The sequence below is a fragment of the Rhinatrema bivittatum genome, chromosome 15 (genome assembly GCF_901001135.1).
Source record: "Rhinatrema bivittatum chromosome 15, aRhiBiv1.1, whole genome shotgun sequence".
In the NCBI taxonomy this organism is placed as follows: domain Eukaryota; kingdom Metazoa; phylum Chordata; class Amphibia; order Gymnophiona; family Rhinatrematidae; genus Rhinatrema; species Rhinatrema bivittatum.
Window position 1 is genome coordinate 45,593,642 of NC_042629.1, and position 16,820 is coordinate 45,610,461.

The following is a 16,820-nucleotide window of genomic DNA, read 5'->3' on the forward strand; positions in this document are numbered from 1 at the left end:
TTAGGAGTAGATTAAAACTGGCTGATTAGCAGCATTCGCTATTATCTGAACTAGACAATCATGGAGTTTTTCCAGGAAATAACCCCACGACAATGGCCAGATAATATGGGGCCTTGTGCATTCAGATCTGATAGTAGCGATGGGTTAGGGCTTTAATAATTAATCATATCGTTGGCACATTTGTCAGCCCTATATGCCTATAAGTATGCAAGTAAGGAAAAAGGAGCTTAGTATCTGTGTTTCTTACAGGACAAGCAGGATGGTAGTCCTCACATTTGGGTGACATCACAGGATGGAGCCCAAGCACAGAACACTTTTGTCAAAGTTTCTAGAACTTTGACTGGCACCTACTGGGCAAGCCCAGCATGGCACTAAACCTGCAGCCAGCAGGGGTCCCCCTTCAGTCTTCTTTTTTCCACGTAGCAGTAGCCTCGCGGGTTAAGGAGCTCCACAGAGGTTCCTGACAGGAATTTTCCTCACGGAATTACTAAAAAATTTCATACCCTACAGGGGTCCCTCCTTCGAATTTTTAATTCCGCTATACTCCGGTAAGTTTTTTACCCGGTTTCGATAGATTCCCGTCGAGTTTGGCCCTGGCAGCCTACTGGCCATCGACTGTACCGCAGCTAAATTTTTCAAAGGCCATGGCATCGGGGTTCCGTCGGTGCCCAGACTGTACTTGCACCATGTCCGTTACAGACTCACAAAGAGTCTGTGTAATGTGTCTTGGGTGCGAGCATGATGTCCTGACTTGCACCAAATGTGCCTTAATGACACCAAAAAGTCGCAAAGCCAGAATGGAGAAAATGGAACTTCTCTTCCGTTCTCAAACTCAGACGTCGTCTATTATATCGACGTCATCTGAACCGGCACCGTCAACTTCGCACCAGTATCGGCCACTGGCCGGTGACCATCCGGCATTGACGACTTCTCGGCCTTCGACTACATCTACTCCCCCTCAGGACCGAGGGGATCGTAGAGAGAAACATCGGCATTGACACCGCAAGTCTCGGACTATCGAGGAAGGAAAATTTTCGACCTCACCATCGTCCGAGCTGCCATCGAAGAAACCCCGTCCAGAAAAGGCACCAGACCCTTTCTGTGACTGGGTCACCGAGGCAACCCTCACCCGGACAGGTATCAGGAGCCGCGACTCCGCCTTTAACGGTGGTCCCTCCGGCTATGCCTCTACCTCCTTCTTCCCTTCCGGAGCCGGGGCTGCTTGCTCCAGGTCTCCGTGAAGAACTGGACCGGATGGTTCACGAGGCCATTGATAAGGCGATGCACAGACTCCAAGTTCGTCCACAATCGGCACCGAAACCGGTGCCGATTGTGGAACTGACCACCGATCCGATTCCGGCAGCACTGGCACCGCTGCTCTCAAAGATGGAAGCACTTTTAGCCGCTTTTCCATCGATGGATCCTGGGTCACCGATGGCTCCAGTGCCCTCCCCACTTACCCTGTCATCGGGAGAGGAAACACCGTTCCGCATTCCTCCATCGGGAGTTCTTCCATTGCCTCAACCATCGATGCCGATGCGTCCATCAGCGCCACCGGTGCCCTCGATGCCTTCATCAGTGCCTCCAGCACTTCCCTCGATGGCTTCGGATCCTAGACCGGGACCTTCAGGAATACATCGTCCCGTCCTTCTCAGGCTCCTAGAGGGGCAGGTCCTGATCCCTGACACCTGGAACGATGGTTCTTCTCAAGACACCGATGATTTGCCATTGCCACCTTCTCCTACTGAAAGCAGGAAGCGTTCTCCTCCAGAGGACCTATCCTTCATAAATTTTGTGAAGGAAATGTCTGAATTGGTTTCCTTCCAATTGCAGACTGAACAAGATGACAGGCATCAGATGATGGAGCTGTTACAATTCCTGGATGCTCCCAAGGAAATAACCTCCATCCCTATTCACCAGGTTCTTTTGGATCTCCTCAAAAAGAACTGGGAACACCCTGGTTCTGTTGCTCCAGTCAACAGAAAAGCTGATATGACTTATTTGGTCCAGTCAGCCCCAGGATTCCAGAAACCTCAGCAGGATCACCAATTTGTGGTTGTAGAATCTGCCCAAAAGAGGACAAAAAGATCAAAACCCCACTTTTCCTTTCCCCCAGGTAAGGAACAGAAATTCCTGGATGCTATAGGCCGGCGTGTCTTCCAGGGATCGATGCTTATCTCTCGGATCGCCTCCTACCAACTGTATATGACCCAGTACAGCAGGGTCTTATTCAAACAGATACAGGACTTTGCAGAGTCCCTGCCTCAGCAATTCCAGGAACAACTTCTAACCCTAGTACACAAGGGTTTTGAGGCAGGGAAGCATGAAATAAGATCTTCCCATGATACTTTGACACTGCTTCCAGGGTATCTGCAACTGCTATTTCAGCAAGAAGATGGGCCTGGCTTAAGTCTTTGGACTTGTGCCCTGAAGTACAAGACAGATTATCTGATCTGCCCTGCATAGGAGACAATCTGTTTGGGAAACAGATTCAGCAGACGGTGGCGGAACTCAAGGACCATAATGAGACCCTTTGCCAGCTCTTTCTGATGCCCTCTTAGTATTCCTCCAAACAGCCTTTCAGGAAGGATACTAAAAAGTCATTCTTCCGTCCAAAGAAGTTCTATCCACCACAGTATAGGACCCTTTCCACGAGACCTTTCCAAAAGGCCCAGTCTCGTCAACCTCGTAAACAAAAGTCGCAAGCATCTCCTCAGCTGGGCCCTGCTTCTGGTTTTTGACTCCTGCATAGAGAGCAACAGCCAGTTTCCACTGCCTCAGATACCAGTGGGAGGTCGTTTATGCCATTTCAACAACAGGTGGCACACAATCACCTCAGACCAGTGGGTCCTTACCATAATCTCTCAAGGTTATCGCCTGAACTTTCTCTTCATTCCACCGGACTCTACCGGCTTGAAGAACATCCGACCACTCACTACTCCTGGAGCAGGAGGTCTCCCTCCTCTTCCAGTCCAGAGCAATAGAACCAGTACCTTATTCTCAACAAGGTCAAGGATTCTATTCCCGGTACTTTCTAATCCCCAAAAATTCAGGAGGCGTTTGTCCAATTCTGGACCTACGTGCCCTCAACAAGTACCTCCAATGAGAAAAGATCAAGATGGTAACCTTGGGTTCCCTCCTTCCTCTTCTGCAAAGAGGAGACTGGCTCTGCTCTCTCGATCTCCAAGATGCGTATATGCACATTGCGATAAATCCATCTCATCGCAGGTTCCTGAGATTTCTAGTAGGCCCCAAGCACTATCAATACCGAGTGCTCCCATTCAGCCTGGCATCTGCACCTCGAGTCTTATCAAAGTGCCTCGTAGTAGTAGCAGCCTTCCTTAGGACTCAAGGTGTTCACGTCTACCCCTATCTAGACGATTGGTTGATCAGGGCTCCCACTCAGCAAGCTGCTCTGTCATCCCTACGTCTTACTTTACACACTCTGATTTCGCTAGGATTTCTCGTCAACTACGCAAAATCCTGCTTAGTCCCATCTCACACTTTATCATTCATAGGGGCAGACTTGGACACCTTGCAGACAAAGGCATTTCTGCCTCGACAGCGAGCTCTCACTCTCATCTCCCTTGCACATCAGCTACAGTCTCAGCGCCGCACGACTGCACGTCACTTCCTCATCCTACTGGGACACATGGCGTCCTCAGTACAGGTTACCCCAATGGCCCGCTTGGCCATGAGAGTCATGCAGTGGACTCTAAGGTCACAATGGACTCAATCCGTCCAACCTCTATTGACCACTGTCCACATCACTGACTCACTCAGTCAGTCTCTAGCCTGGTGGAAAAATCAGATCAATCTCCTCCAAGGCCTGCCCTTCCAGGCTCCAGACCCTCAAATAATTCTCACCACCGATGCTTCCAACCTCGGCTGGGGAAGCCCATGTGGCTGATTTGCAAATGCAAGGAACTTGGTCTCCAGAGGAAGCCAAACACCAAATCAATTTCCTGGAGCTTCGAGCAATCAGATATGTTCTCAGGGTATTTCAGGATCGTCTTTCCAATCAGGTCATCCTGGTTCAGACGGACAACCAGAAGGCCATGAGGTACTTCAACAAACAGGGAGGGACGTGCTCCAACCTACTGTGTCAGGAAGCTGCGCAGATATGGGCGGAGGCCCTCTCCAACTCAATGTACTTCAGGGCCACCTATTTGCCAGGAGTGGACAATGTGTTGGCGGGCAACCTAAGTCACGCTTTCGATCCGCACGAGTGGTCCCTCAACCCCACAGTAGTGGACGCAATATTCCAACGTTGAGGTCATCCTCTCATAGACCTCTTTGCGTCACATCAAAACCGCAAGGTAGAGAACTTTTGCTCTCTCACTCGCAGCCAACACTCACAGCCAAAAAATGTGTTCTCCCTCTCATGGGCAACCGGTCTACTATATGCGTTCCCTCCACTTCCACTTCTCTCGAAGACTCTCGTGAAGTTACATCAGGACAAGGGATGCATGATCCTGATAGCACCTCACTGGCCTCGCCAAGTGTGGTATCCAATACTTCAGGATCTCTACATTCGCAGGCACATTCCCTTGGGAACGGACCCGCTTCTGATCACTCAGAACGGCGGGTGCCTACGCCACCCCAGTCTTCAAGCTTTGTCCCTGATGGCCTGGATGTTGAAAGGTTAATTCTTCAGCCACTTAACCTTTCGGAGCTAGTTTCCCGTGTCCTGATTGCTTCACGGAAGCCTTCCACGAGAAAGTCTTACCTATACAAATGGAACAGGTTTAAGTCATGGTGTTCTTCTCAATCCCTTGATCCTTTTACCTTTTCCACCACGAAGTTTCTAGACTATCTCTGGCACTTGCCAGAATCAGGTCTAAAAACTTCCTCCATCAGAATGCATGTCAGTGCAGTGGCCGCCTTCCATAAAGGTGTCGGGGATGTTCCTATTTCGGTACAACCCCTCGTAACACATTTTCTGAAAGGCTTGCTTCACCTCAAGCCTCCACTACGCCCTCCGGCCCCTTCTTGGGACCTCAATCTGGTTTTGGGTCGGCTCATGAAACCACCATTCGAGCTTCTCCAATCCTGTGATCTTCGCTATCTCACATGGAAAGTGATTTTTCTTTTGGCAATCACATCTGCTCGCAGAGTTAGTGAGTTACAGGCCCTAGTTACCTTTCCGCCTTACACTAAATTTCTGCAGGACCGGGAAGTACTCCGCACTCACCTGTAAATTACTATAAACAATCTACTGTTGACCATAAAATCATATGCATAAAATGAACCGACTTAAGAAGCTAGAATGGCGATATCTTGAATTTGGCGCCAAATATCGGCATCTAGTGAACTACATGATTGAGAACTCATAATAAAGTGACTGATTTTTACTATCTATACCGATGCGCTAGAAACATCTTCAATTAAAACTAATAAGGGTTTTAAAAAGCCCCTGCTGTCCCCATCTGTGGGAGCTCTTGATTTCCAGTCACCCTGATATTGTCGAGGGTTAGGAGGTTATCCTCTCTCTCTCACACATACTCACATGTCCATTCTCTCTCACACATACACTGTCACATTCATACACATTCATGCTCTTATATCCACCATAACCTCTCGTTCTCACTGACACTGACACACTCTCAGGCTCTAAGACACTCTCTCCCCCTCCACACCCCCCCCCCACACACACACAAACTCTTACTCCCTTGGATTTTCTCATACACACTCATGCTCTCACACTCACTAGCTCCCTCACATACACACAAACATACACACCCAGGCAAGCTCCCAGTCATTCTCACACACACACACACTGACCCCCAGGCAGGTACCCATGCATTCACACACGTACACCCCCAGGCAGAGTCCCATTCATACACATGCACACACTAAAGGCAGACCCCCCCTCTCTTTTGCCAGCAACCTTGGAACCTCTCTCATTCCTCTGCTGCCACTGTCACTGCTGCCACATGGCTATTGGGGAGGTGCCGATTGCTGCTACTGACACTGAAGCCCATTCTACTGCCTTCTCTGTGCAGGCCCCGTGGGCTTCCACTTTCTCCATGCTGATCTCGTACATTGTGAGATCCGCATAGAGAAAGTGCTATTCTTGCACATTCCCAAAGATTACATGTGCCAATCACTAAAAAGTAATTTTTTTTTTTTTTTTTACCTTTGCTGTCTGATCTTAGTTTTCTAATTGGTTGGTCACAGGCTTTTTTTTTTTCCACCTTCCCTTTCTTATTTTTTTCCACCTTCCCTTCCTTATTTTTTTTGCCAATTCCTTTTATATTGTCTTTTTTTCTGTTTCTTTTCTCTCCATCTTCTTCCCTCAAACACACAGTCAGGTTCTCATTCTCACATGCATTTCTCTCTCACACACACACAGGCTCTCACTGTCACATGCTCTCTCTCGTACAATCATTCATACACACAGGCTCTCACTGGCACATGCTGTCTGACTCTCACACACACAGAGGCTCTCACATGCTGTCTCTGCAAACATTCAGGTCCTCACTCTCACACACAATCTCTCAATTCATCTCATACACGCACACACACACACACCCTCTACAGACCCTCAGCCTCTCTCTCACCTCTGGGCCTCCTCTTTGCGGGTCGCCGCAGGATAGGCTCTGCAGCGGCCCTGCTACCTGGCCTCTTCCTCTTCTCGGGCCACTGCGACTTGGGATTCGCGGTGGCCCGTAAGCGCTGCTCCTCTTCTGCACGTGCTGATGCTCCTCCGCCTTCCTGCCCACGCGGCTCCGGCAACGTTTACTTCCGGGTCTGCACAGGCATGAAGGAGGAGGAGCATCAGCGCGTTTAAACGCGATCTTTTTCTTTGGGCCGTGGTGACGTGAGCCTCACCACGGCCCTGCCCATCTGCCTGTCGCTGCGCCGCATGAGCCTCCCTGCACCCGGGGGCATTGGGGGGGTGGAGGGGTCCGGGGGGTGGGGGGATACTAAAAAAACTAATTTTAAAGGGTCGGGCTCTGTTTTTGGGTTATCGGCTCGGCACAGCCGATAAAAAAAAATAAATTTCCCGATAGTCCACGAAACACTGCGCATTTCAGCAAAAACCTCTCGGCGTGTCACCTCTGACACATGTGTCGTAGGTTAGCCATCACTGCTCTGGACCCAGCCGCCAAAGATCTCCTAGCATGTCCGAAAGTGGATGCTATGGTCTGCGCTGTCTCAAAGCGCACTACTATCCTGGTGGAGGGAGGAGCAGCACTCAAGGATGCTCAAGACAGACGTCTGGAATCTATCCTCAAACAGTCCTTTGATATCTCCACTATGTCTTTACAGATCGCGGCCTGCTGTGCTGTAGTGACACGCGCCTGCTTAGCACAGACCAGGAACAACAATCCTAGGGAGGCCCTGGAACCAGCTGTATCATTCCTCGTGGATGCCGCTTCTGATCTGGTACGCACAGCAGCTAGAGGAGTGTCATCCGCCATGGCAACCAGAAGACAAATCTGGCTCCGAAACTGGTCGGCTGACGCATCCTCCAAAACAAGACTCACAAGGATGCCTTTCAAGGGAACACTCCTGTTCGGAAGCGAACTAGAGAAACTAGCCAACAAATGGGGCGAGTCCCCACTGCCGCGGCTACTGGAGGACAGGAATAAGAGAAACCAGTGATCCTTCCCCCGAACCACCAGGGGCAGAGGATCACAGTACTTCAACCCATATAGAAGCACATATCAAGCGGCCCGCCCCGCAGGCCGGAGCCAGTCCTTTCGGAACAAGCACAACAAAAGGGGAGCCAGCTCGGGCTCCGGCCCCAGCCGCACCCCACAATGAAAATTAGCCGACCCATCCAAAGGAAGAAGCCATAGGGGGCAGACTTGCCCTATTCTACCAAAGATGGGTCGAGATAACTTAGGAGAAGTGGGTCCTATCCATCATTCGGGAGGGATATTACCTGGATTTCCACCACCTCCCTCCGGACGAGTTTGTGGAATCTCCCTGCCACGACCCTTCCAAGAGGATGGCAGTGGAAGCTACACTGACCAGATTGCTAGCCTTAGAGGCTATAACACCGGTGCCTCCACAACATATAAATACTGGACATTATTCCATCTATTTTATCGTCCCCAAGAAAGAAGGAATGTTCAGACCCATCCTGGACCTCAAGGCGGTCAATCATCACCTGAAGATTCCTCACTTCCGCATGAAAACCCTATGCTCGGTAATAAGGGCGATACAACCGGGAGAGTTCCTTACATCCCTGGATCTGTCGGAAGCCTACCTACACATTCCAATCCTTCAAGAGCATCAGTGTTTTCTACGCTTCTCGATCCTGGACTGTCACTACCAGTTCCGGGCACTACCTTTCGGGTTAGCCACTGCACCCCGGACGTTCACCAAGATCATAGTGGTGGTGGCAGCAACACTGAGGAAGGAAGGAATCTGCGTGCACCCTTATCTAGACAATTGGCTGATCAGAGCGAAATCCCCAGAGGAAAGCCACCAAGCAACCAACAGAGTCAAAACTCTACTGGAGAGCCTCGGGTGGGTGGTCAACACAAACAAGAGCTGCCTGCAGCCCTCCCAATCTCTAGAATACTTGGGAGTCCGGTTCGACACCAAACAAGACAAGGTCATCCTAACACCGACAAGGAGATCAAAACTGATGACCCAGTTACGAACCCTGTTGAGCAAACTTCGCCCCACAGCATGGGATTACCTACAAGTTCTCGGCCTCATGGCATCCACACTGGAAGTAGTGCCATGGGCATGAGCTCACATGAGACCCCTACAACGCTCACTACTATCACGATGGAATCCACCGTTCGGCTTCAGCTCCTGGACAGAGTTCAGGCCCAACTACGATGGTGGCTTCAAGAAGCCCATCTGAGCCAGGAAACAAGACTATCCTCACCAACCTGGATCCTACTCAACAAGGATGCCAGGCTACGAGGATGGGGAGCACACTGCCAGGAGCTAACCGCCCAACGGCAATGGAATGAAGAAGAGTCGGGATGGAGCATCAATCGCCTAGAAGCCCGGGCAGTCAGACTAGCCTGCCTAAGATTCGTTCACAGACTCTGAGACAAAGCGGTCAGAATAATGTCGGACAACGCCACAACAGTGGCCTACATCAACCCTCAAGGAGGAACCAGAAGCCAACAGGTGTCTCTGGAAATAGACCTCCTAATGTCATGGGCAGAAGTGCATCTTCAAGAGATCTCAGCCGTTCACATTGCTGGGAAAGACAACGTCGCTGCGGACTACCTCAGCAGAGAAAGTCTAGATCCAGGAGAATGGAGGAGGTCGACCACAGCATTCCAATTGATAGTAAACTGTTGGGGAACACCAACCATGGACCTCCTGGCAAACCGGTCCAACGCCCAAGTACCCAGTTTCTTCAGCCGCAGGTGGGAATCCCAGTCCCAGGGAATCGATACCTGGGTACAGACCTGGTCACAGGAGACTCTGTTATATGCCTTCCCACCGTGGCCCCTATTGGGCGCAATCATCCACAAGATAGTACACCACAGGGGACCAGTACTTCTAGTGGCCCCGAAATGGCCAAGAAGACAGTGATACGCAGACATGTGAAGACTGCTGACAGGGAGCCCCCTGCTGCTACCTCCATACAGAGACCTGCTCCAACAGGGATTGATCCTCCACGAGGATCCAGCTCGATTCTCTCTTATGGGCTGGCCATTGAGAGGACTCGCCTAAGGAAAAACTGTTGTCTCAACCAAAGCAAGACTGAAATCCTACGCATCTCAGTAGGATTTGGTCTTGCTTTGGTTGAGACTGTTGTCTCAACCAAAGCAAGACTGAAATCCTACGCATCTCAAATGAGCTCACCTCAGCCCCCCTCAGCATCATCACCTCTAATAACACAGGGGCACAACTCACAACATCTACAAGAAATCTGGGAGTGACCATCGATGATGAACTCAACCTCAAGCGTCACATCTCTAACATAATCAAAGATGGATTCTTTAAACTGCAAACACTAAAAAAACTCAAACCCCTCCTCCACACACAAGACTTTCGAACAGTACTACAGTCAATAATTTTTTCCATACTGAATTACTGCAATGCATTACTCCTTGGATTACCTGAAACCACCATCCGACCTCTACAAGTACTGCAAAATGCAGCCGCCAGGACCATCACTAACATCAAAAAATGTAACCACATCACACCCACACTAAAAGAACTTCACTGGCTGCCCATCGCCCAAAGAATACAATATAAAACCCTCACCCTCATCCACAAAAAAATAAACAACGAGATGAACTGGCTAAACACCGCCATTCTCCCATACTCCCTCCAAAGAAGCCTCAGATCCTCAGACACCGGCCTACTCATCATTCCCAGCTCTAAAACCGCGCACCTCTCCTCCACCAGAAGACGAGCCTTGTCAGTTGCCGGCCCCACCCTTTGGAATTCCCTCCCACCCCTTCTTAGGAACGAACCCTCCACTCAAGTATTCAAAAAACAACTCAAAACCTGGCTCTTCAGAAAAGCCTTCCCCCCTGATACATAACCCCTGCAATGGGATCCAACCTCCTGCACTGAGATCCAACCTGCCTCCAAATAGACCCCCTTCCACTGCTCCGCCCTGACCTAAACCGCCCCTCTCCCCACCACCCTCCCGCCCCCGCATCCCTACTCAGGGATCCATAACAGGTCATTAACTACATCGCTTCCTCCCAAACTCCTTTCTAAACATTATTCTCTATAGCTCACGTATCCTTTCAAGTTTAAATGTTATGCTTTTTTCAATATTAATCAGTTAACATATTTTCCGCGTTAACCATTATGCAAGTTACTATGTTACAATGTAAGTTATCTTGTTACAATGTAAAATAAGCAGTCCCTGCCTTAAAGCAGTCCCTGCCTTATTGGTTTCTTGTTTCATGTAAACCGATGTGATATCTCGATCGAATGTCGGTATATAAAAGTTCTAAATAAATAAATAAAATAAATAAAGGAAGAGCGGATACTCGGGGGCAGTAATTGACACCCTACTCCAAGCTCGCAAGTTCTCCACATCCCTAACATACATAAGGATTTGGAGAGTATTTGAAGCCTGGTGCGAGGACCGCGACATCATACCCCGCTCGGTCAAAATTCCTGCAATTTTGGAATTCCTGCAGAACGGCCTACAGAAGGGATTGTTTCTCAACTCCATCAAGGTACAGGTGGCCGCATTGTCATGCTACGGAACCAGGAGCGAGAGCGGCAGCATAGCCTCTCACCCGGATGTCTCCCAGTTTCTGAAAGGAGTCAAGCAGATCCGACCACCCCTGAAGTGGCCGATGCCTCTTTGGAATCTCAACCTGGTCCTGGATTTCCTAGCAGGAACCTCCTTCAGACCTCTCCGCGGCCTGTCTCTCCGATTATTAACACTGAAGACAGCCTTCCTGCTGGCAGTCTGTTTGGCCCGTCGTATATCCGAGCTGCAAGCACTGTCCTGCCGAGAACTGTTCCTCAGGCTCACCCCGGGAACCATCCATTTATGCACAGTTCTGTCGTTCCTCCCCAAAGTGGTGTCTCATTTCCATGTCAACCAAACCATCTCGCTACCATTGCCAGATGAGCATAAGAATTTGGAAGAGGCTCGAAGTCCACGCCATCTCAATGTCGGCAGGCTCCTAGTCCGATACCTGGAAAGGTCGGAATCCGTACGAAAGATGGACCATCTATTTGTCCTTCACAATGGGAAGAAGCAAGGGGAAGCGGCCTCGCGAGCAACCATAGCCTGCTGGATCAAAGAAGTCATCAAGGCGGCCTACGTAGAAGCAGGCAAGCCACCGCCTTTACAAGTCAAGGCCAATTCCACTAGAGCCCAGGCAGAGTCCTGGGCGGAAACCAAGATGCTGTCACCCGCCGAGATCTGCAAGGCGGCGACATGATCCTTCATCCACACCTTCTCCAGGTTTTACCGCCTGGATGTTCAGGCTCGGGAGGACACAGCATTTTCAAGGGCAGTTCTAAGTGGGTCACGGGCAGCCTCCCACCCGGTTCGGGAGTAGCTTTTATACATCCCATTGGTCCTGAGTTCATCCGCTACACGCTAGGAAATGGAGAAATTACTTACCTGATAATTTTGTTTTCCTTAGTGTAAACAGATGGACTCAGCTTCCCACCCATGGCTGCCGTTACTCATGGAATTCTCGGGGGACATCCCTGGGAACGAGTGATTCACGGGTAAGCCATGCTTTCCTTCATCTAGGACACCCATCCTACTGGGTGTTGACATTTCTCGGTTGAGGGTACTGGCGGTCTCCAGCTGTAGCCAATTCAACCAGTTCAAATTAATTAAGTTATCCAAGTTATAAAGTTAATCAAGTTAGTCAAATTATTCAGTCATACATATATCCACATTGCTTTTCAAGGAGAATACTGAAGAGCTGTACTTCTGCAGGGGTATATGTACTAGGGCTGACGTCAGATTGAAATCTGATCCGTCTCAAACTGCTATCAGGAGTACACTATACCCATTGGTCCTGAGTCCATCTGTCTACACTAAAGAAAACAAAATTATCAGGTAAGTAATTTCTCCATTATTAAAACAGCTCTCCCTGCATAACTTTATTTCTCTTTATCTGTCATAGTAACACAGTAGTTGATGGCAGATAAATAAATAAAGCAACCAGCCCGTCTGTTCTGCTCATTCATGCTGAAAAGGTATATCCCATGTGCACATTGCAAATAAGATATTGTTGTTGTGCCTTTAATTTAAAAATGTAGACTATTACAATAGAGATATTGAAATCTGGGAAGAATATATATCACACCTAAAATTGAAAGAACTTCTCTTGGCAATTATTTTTATTTAAAGCAGGGAAAATACATATTAACATGAACCATGATTCAATTAATATAATTTTAGTATTATCCTTCATTGTGAATGAATAAAGAAAACTGATAACTTTCTCTTACTGTAGATGTTAAATGTGAATTTCTGACTGGTTGCTAACAAAACCAGAACTAAATGGCAAACCAGAAAGAAAATGGGAAAATAATCTGGTCAGCAATTGCAGTAACCCTATGCTTTTATATGGTGCTCATATCCATGCATGAGCACATTGTGAAGCAGACACTTGTTCTTTAATTTGGCTTTTATACATTGTATCCTCCTGCAGTATAGTCTCAGCAAAGCCACTAGTGGGGATCTATAAGATGAATAACCAGCTTCTCTTGTAAATATTGTGCAAAACTGTCTCCTTTTCTCTTTAAAATTTATAGAGAAAAATATCAAAATATTTTCATTTGCTTTCTAAAAGTCCTCATGATTTTGTCTAAGACCACAGGGACTTGAGATTTCCAGCAACCAAGCATCTATTATGAATGCAAATTTCCGATTATGGATTATAACATTTATTTCATGTATTTTTATAATTAGTACGATCACCTCAACAAATCCAGGTTAAGGATAAAGGGCTTCCTATTAAAGGCCATGAAGATATCTTGCTGGTTGGGTTGGCTGTGTGCTGGGGCGGAAAGGATGCTTATTACGTTTCACTTCAGCAGGAGGAAGATGACGCTGGTAAGTAGACAGAGGAAGGTCCAGTTACTCAAAACCCTGTCTGATGTTACCACAACCAGTTTAGATTTCAGAATATCCACAGTGAATGTGCATGAGAGAAATTTGCCTACATTGGAGACCCAAAATATGCAGGGACAAGTTTGGGAAGTTCTAATTTAGACATCTTCTAGCAGACATAGATCTGTGCTGTAGAGGAAATGACTTCATAATTCCTGTTTCTAAACTGTTAGCTTCTTAAAAAGCACTGTGCATCTAGATTGTTCACAACCCAAACCTGTAGACTATGTTTCTAGCAAGGTTTTGAATGTATCTTACTCAACACTTGGCAGCCATCTTTCAAACTTGTTACCTCTCAGTGCCAATGGGAAAAATCTTCAGAGAATATGTGCAAAAATTAAGTATGCTGAGTAACATAGTAACACAGTAATAATGACAGAAAAGGACCAAATAGTCCATTCAGTCTTCCCAGCAAGCTTCTTATGGTGGTATCTGCCGTGCCATCCAGGTACCCCCATATTTCTCTTAAGGGTTGTAACTGGCACTCCATGCAGTTATCCCCAGACTTTATGGTAATATTTACAATCATAACCAAGTAACTCTCATACCCATAAAAAATAATTGTTAGAATCATTTTATTGGGTGAAGAACCTTCTTGAAAATTCAGATAATGCTGCTTTTCATGTTTTGTTTTTGGGTTTGGCCATAGAAGCAGTCCTGTGGTTTATCCTTAATGTCTGTGTATCAGTACCCCAGACTGTGAAAGTCAGGAGTACTGATACAATGTGTTGATTGTCATTTGAAACCAATTCCCCTTTCTCCCCATTCGCCGTCAAAAGCGGAGAGCGAGATTGCAGTTACGTCAAAAGCATCAGGGCTTATTGATTAAGGGTAGTAATCCCCATGCCTTCTGTTAAGGATACTAACTGCTGCTCTGGGCAGGTTACCCCCACGCTTATTACCCCAGGCTGTAAAAGTCGGTGCCCTCAACTGTCTGAATCCAATTCCCCTTTCTCCTCCAGCCCTGCTGTCGAAGCAGAGAGTGATGTTGCAGTTGCGTAATCATTGGTAAAGTAATCAGATATAGTAATTTGTTTTTTAAGTGCTCCTGAGGTACGGTAATTGAAAGAGAGATTACCTAGTAAGGATGATTAATTTCCATGGTTTAGTCACTGCTGAAAGTCCTCGTGTTGAACCATGCATCCAGTTTTTTCCTTCCTCTCATTCCAGTGTAATGTACTGCCTGGCTTACATAGGGTTTAAGTAAAAATACAACTGTATATTACAGTCCAGTGGTAGAAATTTCCTTGGGTTGGTTTTCAGATTTGCTTATGGTTTGAAATGCTGCATCTGATTGAGACTTCAGTTGTGTTCTCTATTTTTCTTATCGCGTAGCGTTCCCTTTTTTTTCTGTGCTTCTGGCTGAGTTAGAATTTACTCCCAGCCTTGCTTAGTTCCATGTTAACAAGGAAGTCTGAGGCTGAAGCACCAAGAGCCTTCATTTGTAGCCACCTTGTCTTTCCTCCCTCTTAAGAGAAGTATTCAAACCTTTTACCAGTTGTCTTTGCTACAATTTTCAAAGGGAAAATACGTGCATGGTTTACTTTAAAAATTGCCTAAGGAAAAATACCCACAGAGACTTGCACCTGCTTTTTCCGAACAAAACTATGCATGTAGTTTTCTCACCCCGCTTACCTCTGCCATGGGAACGCAATGGTAAGCGGACTGAGGTACATTGGGACAGTCTACATTGTGGAACAAAACGCATGCCTCTACCCGCATATAGGTTTACGCGAGTAAAATGCTTTTTCCTGAACATACCCAGATCAGTCCAGACACGTGGGTTTTGCATTCCTACCAGCAGATGGAGACAGAGAACAAAAGCTTTGAGGCACTGCTACATAACTGAGAGTGCCACCTGCAGTTCCTCAGTATTTCTATGTCTCCTGCCGAGAGGTGCAAACCTGCAGCTCTGACTGAAAGTTGGCGTTTGGAGACAATACCTTGGATCAGCTCCCCGAGGTGTTAGGTTCCTTTGTGGCCCATCCCTTAGGTTGAGTAGGGCGAATGGGGGGTTTGGATACTTCTGACTGTAGTAGCCCCTTGGTGGATAGCCAGTGCACTGGCTCCCTCTTGGTCTCCATAGGCTCCTCCTGCCAGCCGCTGCCTCAGGAAGTTCTAACCCTGCCTTTTCCTGTTTGCCCTGAAAGGGGGGAATGGTGTTTAGTTTTTGGCTTGGGTACGGGTCAATAAAGAGGGACTGCAGGTGGCACTTTATGTAGCAGTGTCTCAAAGATTTTGTTCTCTGACTCCATCTGCTGGTAGGGATGCAAAATCCACTTGTCTGGACTGATCTGTGGTATTACCTGCAAAACTCCCTCTAATTGTTATCCTTCCCTCGCATGTGCTGTATAACCTGAGCACCCAAGCAGTGCCTTCACCTGGAAAGCAGAAGTTGCATTAGAGTCTAAGACTCCCTGACATAGTGACCACTCTCTCAGCAGACCCCCTTGTGCAGGATCCTTTGCTACTAATCGAATCTGATTTTGACATTTGGAAATGTGTGTTTGGAAGCATTCAACTTCCAATTTATTCTCCAAAATATAAAATTTGATCATTAACCCAAGTTCACCCACAGGGGGGTAATTTTCAAAAGCATGTCCATGTTTAAAACATCTGTTTTTAGCTGCGGAACTAGCTTGTTATCGAATTACTCAGAGTTTATGTGGGTAAAGTTGCTCACGTATATTTACCCGGACTGCAAAATTGTTTCTGGGAGCGTAATTAGGGAGGGCTTTGGACTTGTGTCCAAGGGAGGTAATTTTCAAATAAGTTAGATGTGTAAATGTAACTACTATTGTAGCATTTTTCAAAAGCCATGTATGCACGTAAAGTGCACTTACATATGTAAAATCTGTTGGTTCAATGGCATAGATTGCAGCAATTTTCAAAAGCCTACTTAAATGGGTAAAGTGCATGGATATGTGTAAAACCCAGTCTTAAGCATGTAAATGCTTTTGAAAATTGCCCCCATTCCTTTTTGATTTTCAAAAGTAAATCTGTACATGTTTGAGAAAAATTTGTGTGGATGCTTTAACAGATAAGTTTTGTAGGTAAATCTGAAATTATTTTCAAAGGGAACTTGCTGTAACTTAATGCATGTGTTTGCTGCATAAGTTACCTGCAATGTTATGAAATTATCCTCAGTTATAACCATCTTATTTTAAATCCTTTCCATGCTCAGCTAATGCAATCAAATCGTGTCAGTTCACCAAATTCATCTTTCTAATAAAATGGGAGCTGCGGTGTGGTGTAGAGGTTTGAGCAGTGAATG

At 47.2% G+C, this 16,820-nt stretch overlaps 1 protein-coding gene across 1 annotated transcript in view; it reads left to right on the top strand.

Annotated features, from left to right (window-relative positions):
• POLQ (DNA polymerase theta) overlaps positions 1–16,820 on the top strand; it is a 174,229-nt gene that overhangs the window by 88,133 nt on the left and 69,276 nt on the right. The window contains 1 exon segment of the mRNA XM_029578518.1: positions 13,346–13,489. Within this exon segment, the coding sequence (XP_029434378.1) occupies positions 13,346–13,489 (144 nt within the window).